This window comes from Rhamphochromis longiceps, linkage group LG8 (assembly GCF_057381845.1).
Source record: "Rhamphochromis longiceps isolate RC_006_pf linkage group LG8, R_longiceps_female_GT1.1, whole genome shotgun sequence".
Taxonomy (NCBI): Eukaryota; Metazoa; Chordata; class Actinopteri; order Cichliformes; family Cichlidae; genus Rhamphochromis; species Rhamphochromis longiceps.
Genome location: NC_140564.1, coordinates 27,519,897 through 27,543,291, shown reverse-complemented (window position 1 = coordinate 27,543,291; position 23,395 = coordinate 27,519,897). Strand labels below are relative to the sequence as shown.

At 39.9% G+C, this 23,395-nt stretch overlaps 1 protein-coding gene across 2 annotated transcripts in view; it reads left to right on the top strand.

Annotated features, from left to right (window-relative positions):
• Nucleotides 1-20,453, top strand: part of kif19 (kinesin family member 19) — a 41,732-nt gene extending 21,279 nt beyond the window's left edge. The window contains exons 3-20 of one of the 2 annotated variants that reach the window (XM_085416864.1): nt 4,047-4,157; nt 4,267-4,354; nt 4,959-5,095; nt 11,958-12,083; nt 12,187-12,381; nt 13,961-14,107; nt 14,207-14,329; nt 14,497-14,653; nt 14,748-14,919; nt 15,339-15,537; nt 15,685-15,955; nt 16,194-16,318; nt 16,421-16,584; nt 16,691-16,796; nt 17,270-17,393; nt 17,806-18,194; nt 18,496-18,664; nt 18,962-20,453. In XM_085416864.1, the coding sequence (XP_085272990.1) occupies nt 4,047-4,157; nt 4,267-4,354; nt 4,959-5,095; nt 11,958-12,083; nt 12,187-12,381; nt 13,961-14,107; nt 14,207-14,329; nt 14,497-14,653; nt 14,748-14,919; nt 15,339-15,537; nt 15,685-15,955; nt 16,194-16,318; nt 16,421-16,584; nt 16,691-16,796; nt 17,270-17,393; nt 17,806-18,194; nt 18,496-18,664; nt 18,962-19,089 (2,931 nt within the window). In that variant the 3' untranslated portion in view covers nt 19,090-20,453. Of the gene's footprint in view, nt 1-4,046; nt 4,158-4,266; nt 4,355-4,958; nt 5,096-11,957; nt 12,084-12,186; nt 12,382-13,960; nt 14,108-14,206; nt 14,330-14,496; nt 14,654-14,744; nt 14,920-15,338; nt 15,538-15,684; nt 15,956-16,193; nt 16,319-16,420; nt 16,585-16,690; nt 16,797-17,269; nt 17,394-17,805; nt 18,195-18,495; nt 18,665-18,961 lie in introns of both variants that reach the window. The other variant, XM_085416863.1, reaches the window with a different exon arrangement.
• Nucleotides 20,454-23,395: the final 2,942 nt, after the last annotated feature.

The following is a 23,395-nucleotide window of genomic DNA, read 5'->3' as shown; positions in this document are numbered from 1 at the left end:
ATGGTTGCTGTGCAGCTGTTCACTGACTCACAGCTTCGCCTCAAGTAAGCTCAACTCAAGAGAGATGAGTTTGATTAACTATTTTAAGGCTCATTTTGCCATTTTAACAGTTTCATCAATTCATCTTAACATTTGCCAAATGTGCTCATGGTGGCAAAATGTGATTAATCGGTTCTTGTGGGGAAATAAATTACGTACCTTTTGTATAGGTGAATTTCTTTGTGCTCAAACATACTGTGTTTCATAAGTGCGTTAAAACTCTGTCTTTTTCATCTTATACACATCAACATGCTTCTTTCGCTTTGAGTGTTTGAGTACGTTTCCATGTAACTGTGAGCAAAAACCGGAAAGAGGGAGGATGTGTATAAAGCTAATGTCAAGAACACTACGTTTCTAAGCGTTTCTTAACCTGTTCTGTACGCTAGACGTCAGTGCTCAAGGGCTAATACTGACCTGTACCTAACCTCAGACACTTCTCAGAAGCCTCTTAATTAAATACAGAGAACAACCTATGGTAAAGGCCGTCTGTGTCGAGAACTTCTAAACCCAGGAAGGTTAGGCACATGTCCAGACATCCTGTCTTATGTTGCCACACAGTGTACTGACACTAGAGCCAGCACCTTAAAGTCTTATCAGGAGACTTAAGAAAATTAATAGTATAGAATCTTTCCAAGCAGCAGATGCTGTGTGTGGATGTTCATGGGTGGAGCTGTGGGAAGGTAGCCTGTACTGTAACTCAAGAAACACAGATGACAGATGGGACTATATGTGTTATCAACACCCTTGGTCCCTAATGATTTCCCAAGCGCATACACAGAAACAGAACTGTGCATGAAAGCATGCATTTGATACTTGCTATTATGTAACAGCACTGCTGTGTGCTCATCAGCTTTTTCAAGCAACAAAATTACACAAGCATATATACAAGTTAATATATGCCTTGCATATATAAACAAGCTATGTCGCTTTTCAACATAAAACCAACTAACTTCAAAAAGGAAACATTTTACTCCATTATAGTTTTTGTTTACATTTGAACTGGTACTTTTTAGCCCCCACCTCCAAAAAGTCTTTCCAGGGGTGCAGAAAATGTGAAAACACTCGTTTTATGCATTTGTTGTGTACAAGAACAACAAAAACTATTTATAGCAAAGTGATCATTTCTGCTGCTTCTTTTAAAGATTGTTTTTCTCCTCAGTGTTGCCAAATGCTCACTCATAAAGGATCACTTTACTGTTGCAAATCTATGTTTAATGTTGTGCTCTTTTTCTTACAAGAATAAGTGTTTTCAGATGATGATAAATAAATAAAACTGAATTGAACTAAATTTTTTATTTTCCCTCACTCCCTTCTCTGTTGTGGCAGGTGTAGTTCAGATCATAGAAAGATGACTGAAAGAGGAATTGTGGTTGACAACATCTATCTAGAGTTAAAGTTACATTTTACCATGGTCACAATAGGTTAATGCCAGAAAGGGTCACTATTGTTTGCCTGACTGTCTATCCCGGGCCTTCCTGCCTACACCTCTTGTCACCGCTGGGACTAGCGGTTTCTCTTAAGAGGTGGGCAAAAACACTCCCTCACTTGGGTGTAACTACAACTGGCATGGCCTCTTTTGCTCCTGACCACTTTGATACATTTATTTTATTATTAGATGTTCAATTACACACTTTTTGTGTCTTTGCTGCTCTTTGCCAGAATAATTCTTCTGACTACACTCACATTGTCTGTGAAGGTCATCACATTGACTGAGACTAAGTGGCTTAAGAGCACCCAAGAGAAGTACTACGTTGTTCACAGTATCTTTTCTATGAAATGCGATCAGAGCTTGTACGTCATGGTATCTGGGTGCTACAGGAGACGGAGGAAGTTAGGGAAAGAGGAAGAATGGGCATCAGTTGTTGGACATGTTATCTTTGTGTCGAAAGGACATTGGGGCATTCACGTGTATGCCATAGAAAAAATACTAACTGAAAAAGTAACGATATAAATTCAAAGAACAAATAGTTGTATGCCTTCGATGTTTACTCTCTTTTTCTTAATACTTTACTCTTCTCTTTGTCCCCCCTCTTTTCTGATTGCAACCTGCGTACGCCTGCCATGCTCCCCGCCTTCATCTGTTGTTCCCAGTTTATTAAAAGTGGAAACCCCCCCCCCACGCTCTCTTGAATTTCAATTGAGAGGCTTCAAAGTGAGCGGTTCAGTGGTTGGTGGGGTTGGAAGAGTGGGGGGGGGGGGGTCATCAAACATGCCGGGTGCTTCAGGCCTCAGAGGACTCTCAAGGCCCACTGCTGAAAGGAGCTGGTCGGCTGACAAACCCCTAGCCCCCCCATAGTCATATCTAAGATAAACTTAAGTGCTCTCTGTTTTTATTAATTTTTCTCCCAGGTCAGTTGCACGAGATTCAAACCTACAATACTGTGAGAAAACTAATTTTCCTTCAGCTGTGTACAATCACACCAAGTCAGTTGGAACCACTCTGAGCCCGAGATTTGTCATCCTTATTGTAATATATTTTTCCTGATGTCGTGATGTTCTGTTTCTGCATTGTTTCTGAAATATTCTTTTTCAGAGATGTGATTTACTAGTGATAATGGACTAGTTTTGTGAAACCGAACAATTAGAAGAATGTGACATTTCAGTGCTTATTCACATTCAGTGTAATATCTGCCACCGTGGCTGTCACATGTACAAAAGCATATTTTTAACACCAATGTTTCCAATTTTCTCCCTAAAAAAACTGAAGTTTGTCTCTTTACTGCATGACTGTCTTTGCCATGTGAGCTGCTTTTTGTTCTATGACCATGATTCAGACAGATGGCCTGAGTGGATTCCCATTTCCATAAATGCATATTCTACATACAAGCTGTGAAATGAGTGTAGAGGGGACTGTATTTGTCACAAGAAGTGGCTTTCATTTCCTGGAGGAAATAGCTTCCGCCGGCATTGTCATTTTTCACATGCAATTTCTTACCATTAACTTTAATAATATATAGGTGGAAGAAGTTATACTAACTAAAGTTTTTACTTTTAACATTTAGGCTCAAAGGTGCACAAAAGTGAAGTTGCACAATTGCTTTTTTTTGTACATCTTTAATTTGGATCTGAATATATTAAAATACCATCTGTGGTAAAACCGTAGTATGTTTGCCCCTGTGACCACATTAACAGATTATGGAGAATCCCCAGTAATTAGTGTGTGCGTATGTATGTGTATATGTCTATACACATATAATTTAGTGCTAATTACATGCACCTTTAATTCAAGAAAATACAGAAATGCTGTTACAAATTGGTGTAAGTTGATACTACTACACAGAACATTCCTCTTCACTGTCACAAACAGTCAATTCAGTCATTTAACACCAACAGCTGTTTTAGCAAATGTGGAAACTATAAAGGTTGGCGAGATGGTGAACTGGAACCTTTAAAATAGTCACAAAAGGTAATTGAATGCTAAAACCTACTAGAAGACATAAATGTAGTAAAATAAATCCAAATGGACACACTTGGAGCATGGTGTTTTATGATCATTAAGTAGGTACTGGAGCTCATCTCATTGGCCTGAAGGGGGACATCAAGCAAATGGCTATCTCGTTTTTCCAGATGTACAGCACAGTAAGGGGCTCAACAGAAACTTGCATCTGCAGTGATCTGCCACAAAGAGACATATCTTTATTTTGTGTTAGCTAGTCCTGGAAACTGAGCGGTCGTTTATATTTGTTTTCCTGCACTTATGAGATATTGTAATGATTAGTGAACAGTCATCCATCTAATCCCAGCAGAAATACGCTTCAGTAGCCTTTCAGCTGACCTTCTTGTCATTTATCTTTGCCACACTTTCAAGCTGGACCTAATGTCACTGAATAGAGAGCCCATTTGCTCATTAGCACATCTTTCCACTGTTATTAAAAGTAAACCATACTGTCTACACAACAAACACATTACTAAGTTCAATGGCCTCGCTGATGTCAATAGTGTTTAGCCCCTTGCCTGCAAAGGCCTGTCTTATTTTCCTGTATCTTAACCATTTTCTTCATCATTAGATGGTGGTTCTGATGGACCCCATGGAGGACCCAGACGACATCTTGCGTGCCAATCGCTCGAGGGAGAAGACTTACATGTTTGATGTAGCATTTGACTTCTCCGCTAGTCAGGTTTGTCAGGAGTTAAAGAAAAAACGAAAATAATGCAAATCTCGCACTGTATTCATATTGATGTGTAGCTGTTTATGTATGGCCTGAACCCTTTCTTCTCCCTATACAGGAGGAAGTGTACCGGGCAACAACAAAAGGCCTAATTGAGGGCCTTATATCAGGCTACAATGCCACTGTGTTTGCCTATGGACCCACAGGTTTGTTTTGTGCGAGTGTATGTGCATTGAACAAGAACCAAATATATTTCTTAGTACTCAGTCTCAGTGCTCATAGGTGTATCATACACTAATTACATGTGCAACCCTCCTGACCTGTTGTCAGCCTGAGCCAGAGAGCTATTCAGCAAGCTCTTGGGAAAAGGTAGACATCTTATTAACACCTGTTTCACTTTTGATTTTAGCAAAGGCCTGATTAGAAAATGAGTCATGCTCTGCATCCCACATTTCCAGCGGGTAGTCACAGGCTGTCAAAGACTAGTAGAGAGCCATTGCTCCATCAAGTTTCCCACCTTTCTCTTGCTTTCATTTTTTGCCTTCTGCCTGGCCATTTCTCGCACACAAGCTCTACTCTTGGCCTCCTCTTGTGGAAAGTAAGCACAGAGGTTGTAGCCACTCATGTGTATGCATGTTGTTTCCTCCTTGAAACTACAAAGTTAACAGGTTAGGAGCAAATGATTGGCATTTATTTATACTTTAAAATGTTTTTTCACAAATTCACCTCTGTAGCTAATTTTGTCCGTCACTGGGTGCTCACTACGTGGTTAAGACTGGGTCTATGAGAGGCATTATATTTTGTTTTCAGGTTGTGGAAAGACATACACCATGTTAGGGACTGACAAGGAGCCAGGCATCTATGTTCGAACTCTGAATGACCTGTTCCGTGCCATTGAGGAGACCAGTGATGACATGCTGTACAGTGTGTCCATGTCCTATCTGGAAGTAAGGATTTTCATTTTTAAAAGAATTTCTCTCTAGACCTGTATTCTTATCACGAACTCTCAAGTAATGACACATCTAATTGCTCTGCAGTGAGACCCTAAATGTTAGATCCATTACTCTGATTGCTCACTCAGTAATTACCACTAATTTCTTGAGGTATGAACATTAGATATCCATCGCTGGTTCTGTCTACTGTTCAAATGGGATTTTGTTTTTTGGTTTTGTCTTTTTTATTTGGGGGGGGGGGGGACTTCACACTGTTCTTGTAACATTTGATGTTGTTAATTAATGCCCGTAGTAGGCAGATACAGCTATCGCTTTACTTTTTTCTGGCATCCATGTCACATCTGAAGTGAGCTGGGCATCCTTATCTGCAGCCCAGTAGAGAGAGAGAGAGAGAGAGAATAAGATTGTTAGATACATTTTTATATTATGCAATGGAACTTATAATATATGCACATATATGCAGTATAGATATACAAAACATTTCAAATGAGGTGACCTCTGGAAGTGATACAAGCAGTCACCCATCAGCACCTGGACTAAGCAAGTTTCCAGATCCACCTGATGTAGGATTTTTAAGACTGATAGCAATATTTGAAGATTTAAAACTTCAATGTATGAGCTGATATTTTTTGTTTCTGTCAAACACATGAAACTTAAATGAATTTCCTGAACCTGTGATGTGCATAGAAATTTATGAATCCTTGCTAAGATAGTTTGTGAACTGCATTGTCATATTATCTTGTTTTTTTTGTTTTTTTTGTCACAACAGCTTGGGAATAACTTATTTAAGTTCTGGCCGACTCTCTTCAGATCAATTAATTGTTGTGTTTCTGGCGAAAGGTGTCGCCTACAGGGAAGTTTCAAAGTATCCTTTGCTCGACAAATTATACAGCGTGAACACTCAGGATTGAAGAGTGTTTTGACTTTTTAACATTTTCATTTATCTGTTGTTATAAAAGCTGATTCTGATATTTCAGTAAATGTAAACGTATCAGCCCCAGGGATATGAGTCCCACCATTATAATGGTCAAGCTCTATCTAACACCTCAGCTTGGTACCGCTCACCACTCCGATTTTCGTCAAGAGGAATCAGATCTGTGATAGTACTCTCATGGATATGCGAGGCTGCAGGAACAGCTTTGGACACTCATGTCAGCATCCAGCATGCCAGTAGCTCAGCCTTAGCCAATTTCAGTCAGTCACGGCATGGTGGCACTGATGACAGTGTTGTGTGTACACTGTTCTTTTGTGTTTGGAGAGCATTGGCTTGAAAATACAATAAACTGATTGATTCTGGACTGTACAAGAGAGTTCATTTGTGTTCAGTAAACACATCAATCCTGCCACTGACTGAAACCAGTTGATCACAACTGAAAACTACTGACAGAATATGTTTGTGTCACAACGGGACTGAACGGACTCACGCGCAGGCTCTAGGTCTTGAAAGCACAGGAGTCTTTATTACAATACACCAGGTGATCTATTTACAAAGGTGAGGGGAAAGCCGGGCTCCGGGGGTCCACACACGAACGGGAAAGACGCTGAAAGTCACACACACACACTCCGTCCACTCCTCACATACCTCTTCACACTCCAATCACTCAGGTAACACAGGGGTTGGTCCAGGGAATCTGTACACAGAGACACGAAGTGATTATAAAGGCAAATCGCTGAGAAAACACTCTCGAGGTAACTGCGCTGGGGTTACACTGACGAGGGTCGGCAACGGTCCAGCAACGAGAAACACAGGGTTTAAATACACTGGGAAGTAACGAGGGGAATGAGACACAGAAGGTGGGCACAACTGGGAGAATAATCAGGACTGACGAGACAAGCAAAGCAGGATGCATTCACATAAGACATGGACCTTCAAAGTAAAACAGGAAGTATGACACAGAGACGCGAACTTGACACGGTGGAGACAGCAACTAAGAAACGCAGAGACATAAACCATAAGGCAGAGGACTCTAAGACCCGAAAGACACAGAGGGAAACTCAAACATGCAGACACAGACTTACACAGAACAGAGGGGACACAGAGAAACATGAAGGGCAAGGGATCGAACTTAGAAACCATAGAATACCTCACACAAGTACAATAATACAAAAATCGCAAAGAACTAAACATGCTGGGTCAGGAGACCCAGAACCCTGGCAGTTGGGTATCTAAAAGATTAAAATGTTGTACTAACAGAAAATGCAGTCATGACTTAAAGCTTGCATTGCCTATTTGTTTTTGTGTTTTGTTTGGGGGGGTTTCGACTAGTATATGTTACTGGTCTGTATGTTTTGCATCTTCAAATGATTCTTATTGTTGGAAATGTGGCTTTTTGTAACAACATCAAATGCATTGAAGGGCTGAGAAATCTCTGAAATGTTCAAAAACTATTTTCTCCCATTTACTGTGTTATCTTTCTTTATTTATAAAGTTTAGGATCATCCAGAAAATGTTCATGAAAACTCAAACTTAATCACATGATTTGCAGTGTGAATAGAAATTATAATTGGCATTCAGTTTAGGTCATCTGGACACATGAACTGACTTGGTTGATGGGCACTTAAAAAGGGATGTGGTGGCTGTTCTGTTCACCGAACGTGCAGAGAAAATAAAAGCAAACTGTTTCTTTTCTAAATAGTTTTTGCAGAGGAAGTTGTAGTTTGGGTCTTTTTATTTATTCTTCTGTTCACAAATTGTTTTGGGGTTAGTTTGTTTTTTCACCCAAAGAGAGCTCATTTTGATCAGCCTGTCTCTGCAGGGTTTTTTAATCTTCTTATGCTCAGTGTCTAGGTTTTATTTTTCATTTTATTTTATTTTCATATTGCCTAGTCTCAGATATGCAGCATCATTTTTAAGACTCAGATATTTCTTCCAGGAGTCGCCTCTTCACTGTTAGCGTGTTTTGTGGGCATCTTTTAATGAATCTGCTGATTGAGGACCTGTGAGGCGCCTGTTTGTCAAACTAAAAACTGGAAACTCCCAGCTCTCTTACTGTGTTGGTTAGATTTAGTCTGTGTTGTTATCTCACTGGAGTAATACCCACCATTGCATTTAGTTTTTGTGGCAGTTTTTCCACATAAATTTGTCTCTATTTCTTAAAAGTTTGAGTTTTACTGTTTTTTGGGGGACAATTTTAGACTGTAATAACATACAAATGCTGAAGCCTGAGTCGCTCAACTAGTACAATGTTTAGAGGTTGTTTAGTTTTCAGCTGTGCTAACTTATTTGATTCATAAAAAATTATTTTTTAACCTCATAAACTCGCATTAGTTTTGAACAGTTTTGCACTAGAGCGCAGGTTTGATGGTTTCCTGAAAATGGGCTTGGGTATGCCTATGTAGATATTCTATTAAAATTCAATTAAATGTTATTAAAAAACAAATATGCGTTTGCTTCTGAGTGAACGAAAGTTACTGAGCGATTATATTTTAATAACAGTGTCGACGTCTGACTAATTATTTATCCTGTGGCAATACCAAACATACAAAATGTGCTTTTGTGATGCTGATTACCTCCTAATTAGCTTTTGAGTTTAACTACATTTAGGTGAAGTACTGATGCAAACAATTAAATAATTTATTTGAACTTTGGAATGAAGTTTTTTAAGTGATTTTCCTGTGTTGGGGCTATTAGTTCAAGTTTGTTTTTTAAGTTAGACTGAATTGTGATTTGAATACATTACAAGGGAATTATAGTACAGTCGACCCCCGGTATTTACAGGGGGTAGGGACCACAAGCTCCCGTGAATAGCTGAAATGCTCAAATACTTGGGACCCCCTCTTAAAATGCTGATATATTTCAGCTTCCCAAGCTGCATTTTCTTTCCCGGGAGCTTTGTGTTTGGAATTTCGACATTTTATTGATATTTTGCTGTGTTTACATTAATATGAATATTTGAAAATTAGTAAATCATTTTTCTATCATAAAAATTTACTTAGTCACAAAAATAAAATTAAAATGATTAGCAAATATTTTAGAAATGCCCTACGAAGAAAATCTGCGAATACTGAACTGCGAATAGGCGGGGGTCGATTGAAGAGACCATTGCTCAGTCCATGCCATCCTTGTCTCTTGTCATCATTACTTCAGCACATTGCTATAAATTGACAACAGTAACTGGAAACTATTCTTGGGTACTGGATTTACATGTGCCTTTATATAGAAAGGTTCAGTACTTTTAGGTGTTTCTTACCTTTGCTTTTCTCAGTGGATGATGAACCACAGATAAAACCACAGGCTGAGGATGGCGGTTTCACTGTTGGCTGTGTTCCACACCTCATTATTGACAAGCAGGTACAGCTCACTCTGTGTGTTCAGCAACAAAAGCCTTAATAGCCCTGGGTACAATAGAGCTGGTTCACTTGACTCTGACAGAAGAAACTTATCCTGGCTGGTGTGAATTAGTATAGCTACAGGCTTCAAGAGGTCGTTTAGGCTTTTCCTCACTTTGAAAATACAAAAACAATATAGCCTTACAGTAAGGCAAGGCAAGGCAAGGCAAGGCAAGTTTATTTGTATAGCACAATTCAACAACAAGGTGATCATTCAAGAGATCTAATTACAATTTTCACCACGTCATTTAGCAAGATATTTGAATGTTTTTGTTGGTTTGGGTTTTTTCTGTTTTAATTAAACATGAAAAGAATCTTTGAAAGTAACTGTGTAAAGTAACTGTGTCATTGAGGTTATTTTTATGATTTTAAGTGAACAATTTATCTGTTATAGTTTTGCAACAAGATCTGCAAAAGATGGCAGTACAAAAATACAAATAAATGTGTCAGATTTATTCAGAAATGTTCAGGCTGTCAGGAAACAAAAGAAATTTGGAGAAGAAAACAAAAAGGAAAAGCTCCAGGCAAAAGAAAACAAAATGAGGAATACAAACAGAGAGATGAAAAATGAAAAGAGCACAATAGACGTACTTGTTGGATACAAATCTAACCTCTCAGAGTGGGCTTTGCATCTGACATCAAAATGACATTTTGTGTTTTCAGTGCCAGACTCTATCATTATGTTCAGTGACTGACAATGTTATTGAAGCCTAGCTTTTAGTAGCGCTCTGGGTGGGTGGAAGTTAAAATGTTCCTATTAGGAAGCCTAGTCGCTGAGTCTGGATGCTCTCTGACCTGTATTGAACTCATCGGGATGAATCCTGAAACAAGTGTGTGCGTGACATGTGTGTTTGCTGTTTCCAGGGAGCAATCTGTTACCGCTGCTGCCTCACCACAAAGAGTTTAAACGCCATTTTATAGCCTTACTGGGCGAAGTGCACACATCTGTTCCTTTCCTTGTTCCGATCACAATCTCTTTCACATGTGCAATCTCTTAAACATGTGCACAGAGCACATAAATATAGCCTGTACTGATAAAAGGACACCTTCAGCCATTCTGTACCATTCACATGCACACAGCCGTCCTCCTTTTTTGTTCATGTTTATTCTGGTTTGTGGGTTTTGGCAGATTTAGAAACCTTAATGGAAAGAGAAACCTTTTTAGCTACATTAGTGAGCCTCTAAGGATGGCAAACTCTGCAAGCTGGTTGGGTTCTGGCAGCTGCTTTTGTCCAAATAACTAACTACTATTTTGTCCATCTGAAGGTTCAGAATATAAAGCCAGTTCTCTTACGAAATGGGTTTCTTTCTGAATGATGTCTGATTTCCAAAAGCCTTTTCAGTTTACTTGGCACCATGTTAGTATTAGACTTTTCCAGACATGTTACTTACTCGGATTGAAAGCTGTTGTAGGTCACCAGAGGTCACCAGAACTAATATTTAGGATACCTTTGATGAAGACAGGTGGACACTGTTGGACATGGAAGTACTTTGTGCTGTTATCCTAAAGTAACTGGCAACAGCGTAACGTTTTAATCAAGACGTTTGTGTTGAAGTACATGTAATAATCACTTTGTTTTGGTGTTAAATTGCGTATCAAGAATCATTAATTCAGCTGGTAGTCTCACTAGCAATTACATTTCTAATATCATGACAGCATTAGGCTGATTGTTGGTATTTATTTAAGTAGATTTTGCGATAGTTTGCACTGACAGTTGTTTTTGTATCCTCTTTGCTAGCTTTGATGTATTACACTGTAATATTTCTGACTATCCAGCAATCTTTAATCATTCCATTATTTTCTTTTAAAGCCATCATCTTGTCAAGTGTTAAATTTATTCAACACTTTGTATTGTGAACGTATATCTTAGCTGTGTCTTGTGCTAACAGTGATTCTAGCACGTTTACCATGAGTGTATTTTAACCTTTAGCTCAAAGTACCACTATGATTCAGTAGAACCTCTCAGAGCTGCTGTACACTTGGGCTTGTTTAAACATCACCAGCAATCATAGTGTACCAATGGAAAAAATAACGGAACAACCACCCAGCTGTCAGTGGCAGTAAAAGCATCCTCTTGTTAGCGTTTGTGGGTTTGTCTGCTCGACAAATAAAAAGCATCTTTAACATTTCCAACCCACTGGCAGATTGTCGTCCAGTGGTCACTTTCCAGGATGTAACTTCCTACACTGGGTTTTTATGTGGCTGTGGGCCTTCACGCTCACGCCATTACTGTCAGTTCAGAGAAGTCACTTCAATTCTGCTTTCATGAAAAAGCGCACTGACGTTAATTTGATGACAGCTTGCCACCCAACAAGTAGAGGTTATTTAATGACAAGTTGCTGAAAATGTAGCACTTGATGTTTTTGTACCAGGTTTCAGTCTATGCAGGAGGCCTGAAAGGCTGAATGAAGCCTTTTCCATGGATGTAAGCATTTTCGCAGTTAATGTGTGTCTGTAACCTAGCTTTCTGATCTTTATTACAGGTCCGTTCATATATATTTATACATATATTCTGTTTGTTATTAGATCTACAATGAGATGATCCGTGACCTGCTGAATCCATCCTCAGGCTTCTTAGACCTAAGAGAAGATTCTAAGGGAGTTATTCAGGTTGCTGGAATCACAGAGGTGTCCACCATCAATGCTCAAGAGGTGAGTCAGTTTACCTTTCCAAGCACTACATGACCCATTTATTTCAATCAAAACACTCAGAAATTACAAAGACCAGAAATAACTCACACCTGTGTTTTTCTAGATCATGGAGCTCCTCATGAAGGGCAACAAACAGCGCACCCAGGAGCCAACAGCCGCCAATCAGACGTCATCTCGCTCCCACGCTGTGCTACAAGTAGCTGTCAAACAGCAGAGCCGCTGTCGTGACGTTCTGCAGGAGGTCCGCTTTGCACGCCTCTTCATGATTGACCTCGCCGGCTCCGAACGAGCAGCACAGGTGTGTGTACATATATATATTTATATATGTATATATTTATTCAGAGGGAGTGAGTGTGGGTGAAGCTACTTTTATCAAGTGCTTACCCACCGAAGTCAAGATTCAAGGCTGTGGCTAATGTGATGTGTCTGTATACAGTACAAGGGTTTGCTCCATGAATCGTGTCTCCATGGGGAACAATGAATGATTTCTTCAGAGGATAGACGTTATCATAAATCTTAGGAGACTTATAAAAAATATAATATAATCAGAGTCCCTTGATCCAGTAGGATATGTCCACCAGTGGCCACCAGCTTTTGTTTTTTCATTTTAACATATATTTGTGACACGATACCTGCAACCTCTACCTAAGTAGAGTCAAAAACAGTTCATAGTGGACTTAAATTTGACAGGTGGTCAGAAACATGAATCCCGTAACTGTGTTAATGGTATCACAACTCATTTCTTTTCATAAATGAAATCTGATGTCTGCACTTTTTTTCTTTTTTTAGACAACACTGTTTTGTTTTCCAGGAATTTATGAAAAGTGTTCTAGATATTTCTACAGAAAACTAACACAAAATAAAGACTTGGAAGATGACATATTAAAGCACATTCTTCACAGAGAAAATAAGAATGACAGATATAAAAGCGAAGAGCAGTACATGGAATTTCTTTTTAGTATTGTCACACTGATATTTATCAGTACAGCGATGAAGAGAATCTGCGAGCCAGTTCATTTTCTGGGTTCTATTATCGCCTTGACCTTTTCTTTGCAAGCGGTTAAGTGAGAAAAACTCAAGTATTTGTTCAGTTGTTTTTTTCTTTTTGGCAGTTGTTCAGGTTGAGACTGCGTTATTCCTTCATTTGAATAGCTTGTCACTGATGCTCATTTTACCACAGGCTTGTTGTTCTTCACCATGAGATAATCATGCGGTCAGGCTGTGAGAGCACTTATTTGTCATGGAAACTATTTGAATGATTCAAAGGCATAATATTGATGAGTTGCGCATTACAAGGCTGAGCATACCTCACAGGTGTTAGTCACATGAAGCTGCAAAGAACATTTTCTCTCCCTGTAAACAAGAGGCATCCATGTAGTTAGCAAAAGGTGAGGTTGTGTTATTTTAGTACTAGATGGACCAAGCATTGGAGCTAATGCCATCTATTGGTCAGGAGTGGAAACATGTCAACTACACCACCGAAAGAAACAGCCAACAATAGCTTACTAATGTTGACACTCCCCTGGTGTCCGGGGGCTGTAAAGCCTGTGAAAACATAGCTCAAATATCACCATCATTAATGAATCCTCTATTTAGTATAACTTATTAATTTAAAAGGTTTAAACTGTGTTAATCTGTTGATACTTATTCAGTTTTTTTGTCAGTGCCACCCAAAAGTAAGTGTTATCATAATATTACTGTTATTATTATATTATTATTATTATTATTATTATTATTATTATTATTATTATTATTATTATTATTATATTACTTAAATCACCTTCAGAGCAGTAAAAGAAACGGGGGAATATTTTCCTTTTTTAAAAGCATATTTGAAGTTTTCTCATTACTCATCCATTTTTATTTTATTTTATCAGACTCAAAATAGAGGTCAGCGTTTGAAGGAAGGGGCCCACATCAACCGCTCCCTCCTGGCTTTGGGCAACTGCATTAACGCCCTGAGTGACAAAAATGGTAACAAGTATGTCAACTATCGAGACAGCAAGTTGACTCGTCTCCTGAAGGTACAGTCCTCTAAAGGTTTATATGGGACCATCTGTGTTGATGATTTAGATGTTTTTTGTGTGTGTATTTATATTTATCATTCTTTTTTTAAACAAAAGGACTCCTTGGGCGGAAACAGCCGAACGGTCATGATAGCCCATATTAGCCCTGCCTCTGTAGCTTTTGAGGAGTCTCGTAACACGCTGACATATGCAGACCGTGCCAAAAGTATTCGAACACGGGTGAGCTGAGTAATATTTTATGTCTCAGTGTTGCTTCACTCTAGCAGAAGTTAAATAAATTAATGTAGCTTCAACTCAACTTTCTGCAGTTAGAAATCCAACTTCTATTGTATAATTCATATATCCAAAGTATATCTCAAGTATTCTTTGTCATCTTTGTCCTTTAGGTGAAGAAGAACATGATAAATGTGTCATACCACATTGCTCAGTACACCAATATCATCTCAGACCTGCGCTGCGAGATCGAGAGGTTGAAAAAGAAGATTGCCGAACAGGCGAGTCGACAGCTCAATTCTGACCGAGCTGACATCCGCAATGTTCAGGGTAAGGTCTCGCACTCACAGCTGACTTTAATATTTGAAAAATACCTGCTTTTTGAGCTCTTTGAGTCTAATCTCCATCCCTTCCCTTGTAGCAGAGGTCCAGGCCCACTCCAGCCAGCAGAGTCGAGAGGAGATGGATCTGTTGAGGGAGCAGCTTCTGGATGCCTTCCGCCAACAGATGCAGATCAGGAAGAGCCTGATGGAGCTGGAAAACAACAACATGGAGATCCAGATTGCCACCTCTAACAATCTTTTAACTATTACAGAGTCAGTTTCAAGCCTTTTTGTCATGTTTCTCCCTTCTTTAACCAACACTATTTATCCTGTATTTCTCTTTGTAACATTATTAAATCCAGCTATTTGATAATATGTTGAAAACTCACAGCATGTCTTTGTCGTGCTTAAAGTTGCCTGAAAGTGTCAGTGTTTGTGGATTATATAAATATAAATTATTGTAAGTGTTATGACCCAGTGATGTGTTTGAACTAATGTCAAACCCCTGACAATAAGTCTGATCAAAAAAACAAAAAAACAACATAAATCAAATGTAATAATGAATTTTATTGGCCGCATTTTTTTTTTTTTTTTAAACAGAAGACTTTTTCAACTATGTACTTTCAAATGTGCCTTTATTAACCAGATATTATTGTCTCTGTCAGTGACCATGTGTAATTTTCTTCTCTTAGCTGGGAACAGGAGCGCAGCAGGCGCAGGAGAAAGTGGCGTGCGGAGAGGAGGAAGGAAAGTGTCAATAAGGATGAAAGCGAGAAGGACTCTGATTCCTCAGAGTCTCCTCCAGACACCACGGAGACTCAGGAGGTGGCAATAGCTCGAGAAAATCTGGTTGCACTCATGGCTGAACAGAAAAAGATTCACAAGGAGAAGGTGGGAATATCTGTCTACAACTAGAAAAAAATAGCAGAAAACAGAATCGTTCTCATAAAACCTTTGACTGTAGTGCATACATAATATTTTTAGTGTCTGAAATACAGTCTGCTTTTTAAAATGTGCCTTTATACCTTTTGTTTAAAGGCGTTGCTTGAGCGTAGGTTTCTGGAGCTTCGGGATCAGGCCCGGCGCTTGGAGGAGCTGCTGCCGCGGCGGGTTAGCTCAGAGGAGCAACGCGAGGTCCTAGGACTTCTCTGTAAGGTCCATGAGCTGGAGATTGAGAACGCAGAGATGCAGTCCCACGCTCTGCTCAAAGACAACGTGATCCGACAGAAAAACTTTGTGGTGCAGCGTTTTGAACAGCACAGACACCTGTGTGACGAAATTATTCAGCAGCAGAGACAGTTCATTGATGGTGAGTATGTGAGCATTATGACTCCGAAGTTTGTTAAAAACAAAGATCATCTAAATACATATAGCACTGCTAACTGGGTTATTAGGCCCTTTACAGTTTAATATCAATGAAGTGAAATGAGGTTACTTTGAACCAGACAGTTAGACAATTGAATAATCATGAAGGAGCTCATCAGTTGTTTTTGATTTGTTTTTTTTATGAAATTATTTCCTGACATGAATTATCCTCCGTGTTACAGACCACAGTCTGCCCGTACCTCCACACCTTCAGGAGCTGTATGATATGTACATGAAGGAACTAGATGATAGGAAACTGGAGAAAGCAATTGGCCTAGAAAAGGTGACAATCAGGCAGACCATCAAGGTAACCACAGCTGACACGTAAAGTCTAAACTAAGTGATACTATAGTAGTATTAAGCTTAGAAGAACACAAGGTACAACTAACTCCTATGTGCTTACTTCCAGGAGGTCTCGCTTCCTAAAATCGCCTTGCCTTCTCGCGGTCGTGACAACATGCAGGACATAGATTCAGACCAGGAGAGCATACGTAACATGTGCTCAGATAACAGGCGAGGTCAAGCCAAAATACGCAGACATACCCTGCCTCCCATTCTGCCTGAACCTGATCTGTAAGAGGACATCTTTTTCATGTGTGCCTTAAAGCTTTTTAACTCGTTACACTGTCTGGATACATACTGTAGGTTCTCAGTTTTGTTCTCTTATTCCCGGCTTTAGGGACAATAACAGAGTTTTCAAGAGCAGCCCTCATGCCAGGCAAATGAAAAATTCAGCAGTAATGACCCCACCTCCTATCCACATAAATGGGAAGGGCAACAGAGAGGTAAGCACAACTATAACACCATCTGGTTTTGTTCATTTTGCTTTATTAGCTGTGAGAAAATGCAGAAGAGCTTCTCTTCACATGGCTTCATATTTGAATTTCACTCTCAGAGATACTTCACTCTATTAATCCCTTTGTTTTTCAACATTCGCCTGTCCATAATAAAATGTTCACTATTGACTCCTGTGTTCAGGCTTTTTTTTTTGCTAAGCTTACCAAAGAATTACATCTTTGTTTCATCACCTCCAGCTCATTATTTTTTCCTGTGTAAATGCATCTGAGAGATGTGATTCATTGGCAAGATAAAGTTATGTTCACCAGAGTCCACCAGAGCCCCATTCAGAATTAAAATTTCATTTTGGAGAGCCATAGAATTGATTAATCCTCACTGACACTCAGACAGACCGACTGAAAGCAAAGTACCACAGTGAATGTCATATCGTAATGTGGCACTCTGCATCTCACGTCTGCAGCTGCAGCCTCTGGCTCCTGAGAGCTTTCTGAGTTACAGCCATCTCAGCCACAGTGTCAGCAGCCACCTGGACTCATCACCTGAGAGCAGCGAGGCAGGGGCCGATATCCCCCTCTCAATAAATGGTACGATATTCAAATGAGGACATATGAACTTTGGGGAATTTTAACAGAGTTTTTATCTACAGTTTAAATACAGGGGGAGTATTTAAATGCAGGTAACAGAAAATCAATAAACCCTTGAGTTTGATGATTGTTTGTTTCCATGATGTAAGATTTTTTTAAAGCACTTTGCATCAGTGCTCAGGATGAAGCCTTCAGATTTCACGGTGACCTAGAAGTGTATTTTTTGAAGCAGGACACAAGAAATATTCTGCAGATCTTCTTCATGTTTAATATGAGCGATTGATTTTCAGTTATAACAATTAAATCAGTGCTAATGGGGAAAAGTAGTGTTTCTCTGTTAACTAGCTTTCTTTCTGTTGTGTGAATGGAGATTAAAAATGACAGTGAAAAGAAATTACCTGTGTCTCCACAGAACGGCAGCAGATTTTAAAGGGGGTCCAGAACATTGCAGTAAAAGCAGCACGTCGGCGCTCCAAAGCGCTCGAGGTGGATGTCTTGCGGTTACCTTCTGCACCATCTCCCCTGGACCCCAAGAAGCAGAAGAGCAGCCTTTCTTTAAGCGAAGCTCCCCCTAGAGGTTTGCCAATGAGGCGCGTCAGGCAGCCCAGCCCCGAGCTGAGACACGCCACTTCAGACGATAACCTGTCCAGCAGCACCGGGGAGGGACCTGGTTTGCATGTGACCTGGACACGCCCACGTAACAGACAGGTGCTCAACAAGAACCAAACGCCTCACGAGGCAGACTTAGAAGGCTGTCGCAAAAAGAGACGCTCACGCTCTTTCGAGGTCACAGGTCAAGCGGTTAGTATTTGGCTTTCTTTTCAAACTGCCACAAGACACGTGAAAGGTGTCACATAATGTTGATGTCTGTAGATTATCAGTAGTCTGTGTTAACAAGAGGACTAATATGACTGGTCTGGGGTGGCTTCTTTTGTGGTAATCATTTGTCTTATAAGGATTTAAGCCAGCCGCTTGGTACTATAGACTGTATATTAGAGTTATTCCCTCTGTGTACTATGTCACTACATATATGTCACTGGTATGGGCGTATGCCGTGTGTCTTGGAAGATGAGTCTATTAGTGTTCTTCATCTAACTTCCAGGTACCTCAAACCAAGACGAGCACAGCTCAGAGGTTTCGCCCTCTGGACAGCACATCAGATCCTCATCTCCACATTAATGTTCAACCTCAGGCCCCTATGCTACGCCCCCAGTACCGAGGGGTCCCTCCTCTCGCCAAAGTCAGGCCTCCCCACAGCAGCCAGCAAACAGGTAAACCAATTTCACTGCCTGTGAGGAGATAGTCTTCCTTAAAGTTGTTACACTGCCGAGCACAATCTGAGAAACCTCCTGATGTACATTTTATAATATGCAAAACATGTAAAGTGTATTTTCTACTGCTCAGCTTCACATGATTACACCCCTCAGGTATATACATGACATTATACATACACATAGCCTTTAAATAACTCATGTTCATGTGTCTCCAATCTTCAAGTATCATTCCTCTTTCACCTTTCGTCATCACTGTACTGAGCATTCATTCTGTTATTCCCTCTCTTTCCATAGGCTCAAATGCTGAGTCCTCTACAACCAATATGAATAACCTGAAGCGAGCACCCCAACTACGGCAGCCCCAGCCCCTCCTCTACATAACAAACACAGGCGCGGGCGCCCAGCGTATACGCAGACACTGAGCTTACACTGGCCGCGACTCCCAACACCAGCATTAACACCAAACCCAACTGAGCCTGGAGGCCGAACCATCTTGTTATCAGAGATCTGAGAGCATGCAGCCTCAATAAAAAAAAGAATTAATCCTTCAGTGACTGTCACTACGCAAAATTTGTAACAACATTGAGCTGGATAATTTCACACAGGTCTCACTGTGATGCGGTTTTGGCGATGAGTGGGTGAGGTTGACACGGCAGTAGCTCCGCTTAATTTCGATCTTAAAACTCCAAATAGACCGTAATTATAGGCAGTAACCGAAGGTAACTTAAACTACTGTCTGATAAAGTGGCTGGGTGTCTACACACCAGTTGAAAATGCCCAAAAAAGTTTTGCCAAAGTTGGACACGCCGGACGGGGAAGGCCCGAGTGAAGCCTCTGGCCACAGTAAAGACGCCAGCGGAACCGTCACGAGCACAGACAATATAGTGTTGGGGGCTATTGCGGCACTCCGCTCTGAACTGGCAGGTGTTAAGGTTGAAATTTGTGACAAAATTGAAAATAAGATCTCAGAAGTCACAGCTGTATTAAGAGGGGAGATAGCCAGCTTGAAAGCCGAGAATGACAAAGCCATAACAACGCTAAGGAACGAGATAGAGTCACATGGCCATACGCTGCAAGAGCTAGCCAACACGGCTAGCGGCTCATCCGATGCAATACGGGAGTTGGAGAACAAAGTTGAGACGCTCCGTGGGCAAGTGACATCGCTTTCTGAAAAATGCCTCGACCTCGAGTACGGTGTACATTTTAGGACATCGTCAGGTCTCAAGAAAAAAGTTGTCAGGTATCAGACAAAAAATTGTCAGGTCTCAGTTCTCAAGAAAAAAGTTGTCAGGTATCAGACAAAAAATTGTCAGGTCTCAGTTCTCAAAAAAAAATTTGTCAGGTCTCAGTTCTCAAAAAAAAATTGTCAGGTATCAGAAAAAAAATTGTCAGGTCTCAGTTCTCAAAAAAAAAAGTGGTCATCCATGTTCACATGTTAACTGCAAAATGAACTGATGAAAACAATACAAAGGTTAAAGTATAAAGTGATTCAGAGTTATTCATACCAGAGTAACCAGAGAGGATCATATCTTTTTAAATATATAACTTTCTACAGGACTGAATATAATACCTTTATGTAAAAGTCCGGAGCCTCTGGGGAGTATCCGAGTATTTGTAACATTACACAAACCAAAGGTCTCCATCACAGTGTTCATGAAATGCTGGGTTTATCCATCTTCTGGGGCGGGCCTACGGAGGAGTGCTGAAGATTTCCCTGTGAGGGAGCTGCTGGTGAAGATCATGAGTCCTGTTTGATCAATGCGATGAGCTTCAGTGTTCCTGGTGTTTCTTAAATGATGCCTCTTTCAGTGGGTCAACAGAACTTCTGGCACAGGACAGCTGTGATGAAAGAAAGGGAAGAAGTTTCTCCAAACCTCTGGACCCAGGAAACCCAGCTTGGTCCTGATGGTCTCCCTCACTAGTTTCTCTCCAGGGTGAATGTAGCTGTTATACATAATATGGATTATTATTAAATAAAAAGAACAAATTAGACTACACTACTGAAACCTTCTGCTTCTGTTTTTAAAGTTTCCATGTTACCAGGCTGAAGAGATTTAAACAGTTTTAGATCCATTACACTCACAGTCTTAAATGTTAAAATCTCAAAGGACAGCATTATATTTTTGATATTAACAGTAACTCTGGGCTTCTGTGGAGTGTGTAGCCGATCTCATCGCTGTCTAAAAATGGATTAAAAAAAAACATAAGAAGTGCTGAATCCTTCAACAACACAGACTATTAAGAGTAGCAGCTGTCTGTGTGAAGCACTTGCTGCAGGGTTGCGCCATGAATGTATTCAGCTGCCAACAAAAAGCAGGACTCAGTGCGGGCAACTGCCATGAGTCTGACGATGTTGGGGTGAGACAGTCTCCTAATAAAACAGAAACATCTCCGAATAAAAAACAAAAAAAATCACGTTTCATCACTGTCGCTAGCTAGAATGAATTAGCCAGACAAAAATAGTACTGATTTGGTTTCGTACAAAACTAGCTTTCCTTCTCTGATATGTAACTTTCACAACATAACCGCAACTTAATATAACACAACTGTAGCAAAAATATGAACAAAATTTAAACTTACCTTATGTCGTACGGTGGCCCCTAGAGACAAAGCACGTACAAACTCCAAAACACTTGCAAACTCCAAAACACATGCAAATTCCAAAACACATGCAAACTCCAAAACACGTACAAACTCCAAAACACTTGCAAAATCCAAAACACTTGCAAACTAAAGAACACATGCAAACTCTAAAACAGGTACAAACTCCAAAACACTTGCAAAATCCAAAACACATGCAAATTCCAAACCACGTACAAACTCCAAAACACTTGCAAAACCCAAAGCACTTGCAAATTCCAAAACACACATGCAAATTCCAAAACACGTACAAATTCCAAAACACGTACAAATTCCAAAACACTTGCAAACTCCAAAACACATGCAAATTCCAAAACACATGCAAATTCCAAAACACATGCAAACTCCAAAACACGTACAAATTCCAAAACACTTGCAAAATCCAAAACACTTGCAAACTAAAAAACACATGCAAACTCCAAAACACGTACAAACTCCAAAACACGTACAAACTCCAAAACACGTACAAACTCCAAAACACTTGCAAACTAAAAAAACACATGCAAATTCCAAAACACGTACAAATTCCAAAACACTTGCAAAATCCAAAACACTTGCAAACTAAAAAACACATGAAAATTCCAAAACACGTACAAATTCCAAAACACTTGCAAAATCCAAAACACGTACAAATTCCAAAACACTTGCAAACTCAAAAACACATGCAAATTCCAAAATACAACGGAAGTGCTCCAGGACGCTAGGGGCAGTGTTGAGCTCGATTTGCAAAATAAACGGCAAGTTTGTCTGTATCCGGTTGTTCAGTGATGACGCGACGAATCCTACTTCCGGGTCTAAAGTAGTCTGCGTTTAATATGGCTTTTCTGTTGTTAACATGTTTAATGTTATGTATTTTCTTCTATTTGATCTCAAAAAGCTCCTAAAACAGTCAGTGATCCCTGTTGACCTCCCTCGGCTTTTATTACCACTAATCATTTATGTAAGCTCAGTTTTTAAAACCTTTGGATGTAACTACAGCCCAGCCCATGCAGCAGTATATGAATGACTAACCTCGTATTGTGGATGGATTATCTCAGTCCTTTTACAGCATCCTGCCATGCAATTACATTTGTTTCTGACCACCGAGAACACTCACGTTAACTTTTATCGAGTGGAAAGAAGGTTAGCTTGTTTATATTATGCTAACATAGCTGTGTCGCTAGCGGTCACGTAGCACATCATTATATACCAGCTAGCCCAACTTCAGTAACCCTACAAACGTCACTGCTGTTTAGTTTTCTGTCTTCATTTATGCTGGAAGTGATAGCAGAGCTGTACGTTTTAATTTGTTTCCAAAACCCCGCAGTCAGGACATGCTGTATTGTATTTAGATAGAAGCTAGCGAGCTAACTCCCTGCTAACTTCTAACGCCGTTAAATGTCATAAATTCCGTTTTCATGGATGCCTGGATGTTAAACTCAATTGTTACACCTGGTAGAGCAGAACGCTGATCATTTTATTAAAGATGAAAGACTTTAGACAGTTTTTCAACTCTCAGTAATGCCACAGTGATCGTTTGATATATGGACCTGCAGCAGAGTTTAGACCCAGACACGGCTAGTGACGTCAGACTGAACAATCGGATGGGACGGTCTAGTCTCCGTCGCGCTTCCCAGGTTGCCTAGCAACCATGATACTAACCGCTGGAAACGTGTCATACAACTTGGTTTGACAGAAATGAGGGAGAACATATTTTGTTCATTTGTTTGTTTGTTTCTACAAGAGCTTTGTGTGATTTGATAAGTATCTGAGGCTGAGACCACAGGACAGTAAAACATGATTTTTGGGCTTCATTTCTGTACTGAACAGTTATTTCAAGATTAATTAGTAAATAAGAATTAGCTGATGTTGTTCATGAGACTAAAGTCATATCGCTTTGGTAATGTAAATATAATATGGCCAATATTATAGTTATTATATTAATCATTATTAGCTATTACAGCAGTGAACATGAACTCTATGTCAAATACTGAGCTTCAGTACAGATTCAAGTTGCAGTTATTTACATGTCTTATCACCTTAAATCTTCACTCAAAGACAAGTATCTTTGACAGTGCATATATAGGTGTATCATATATAAGAGACAAA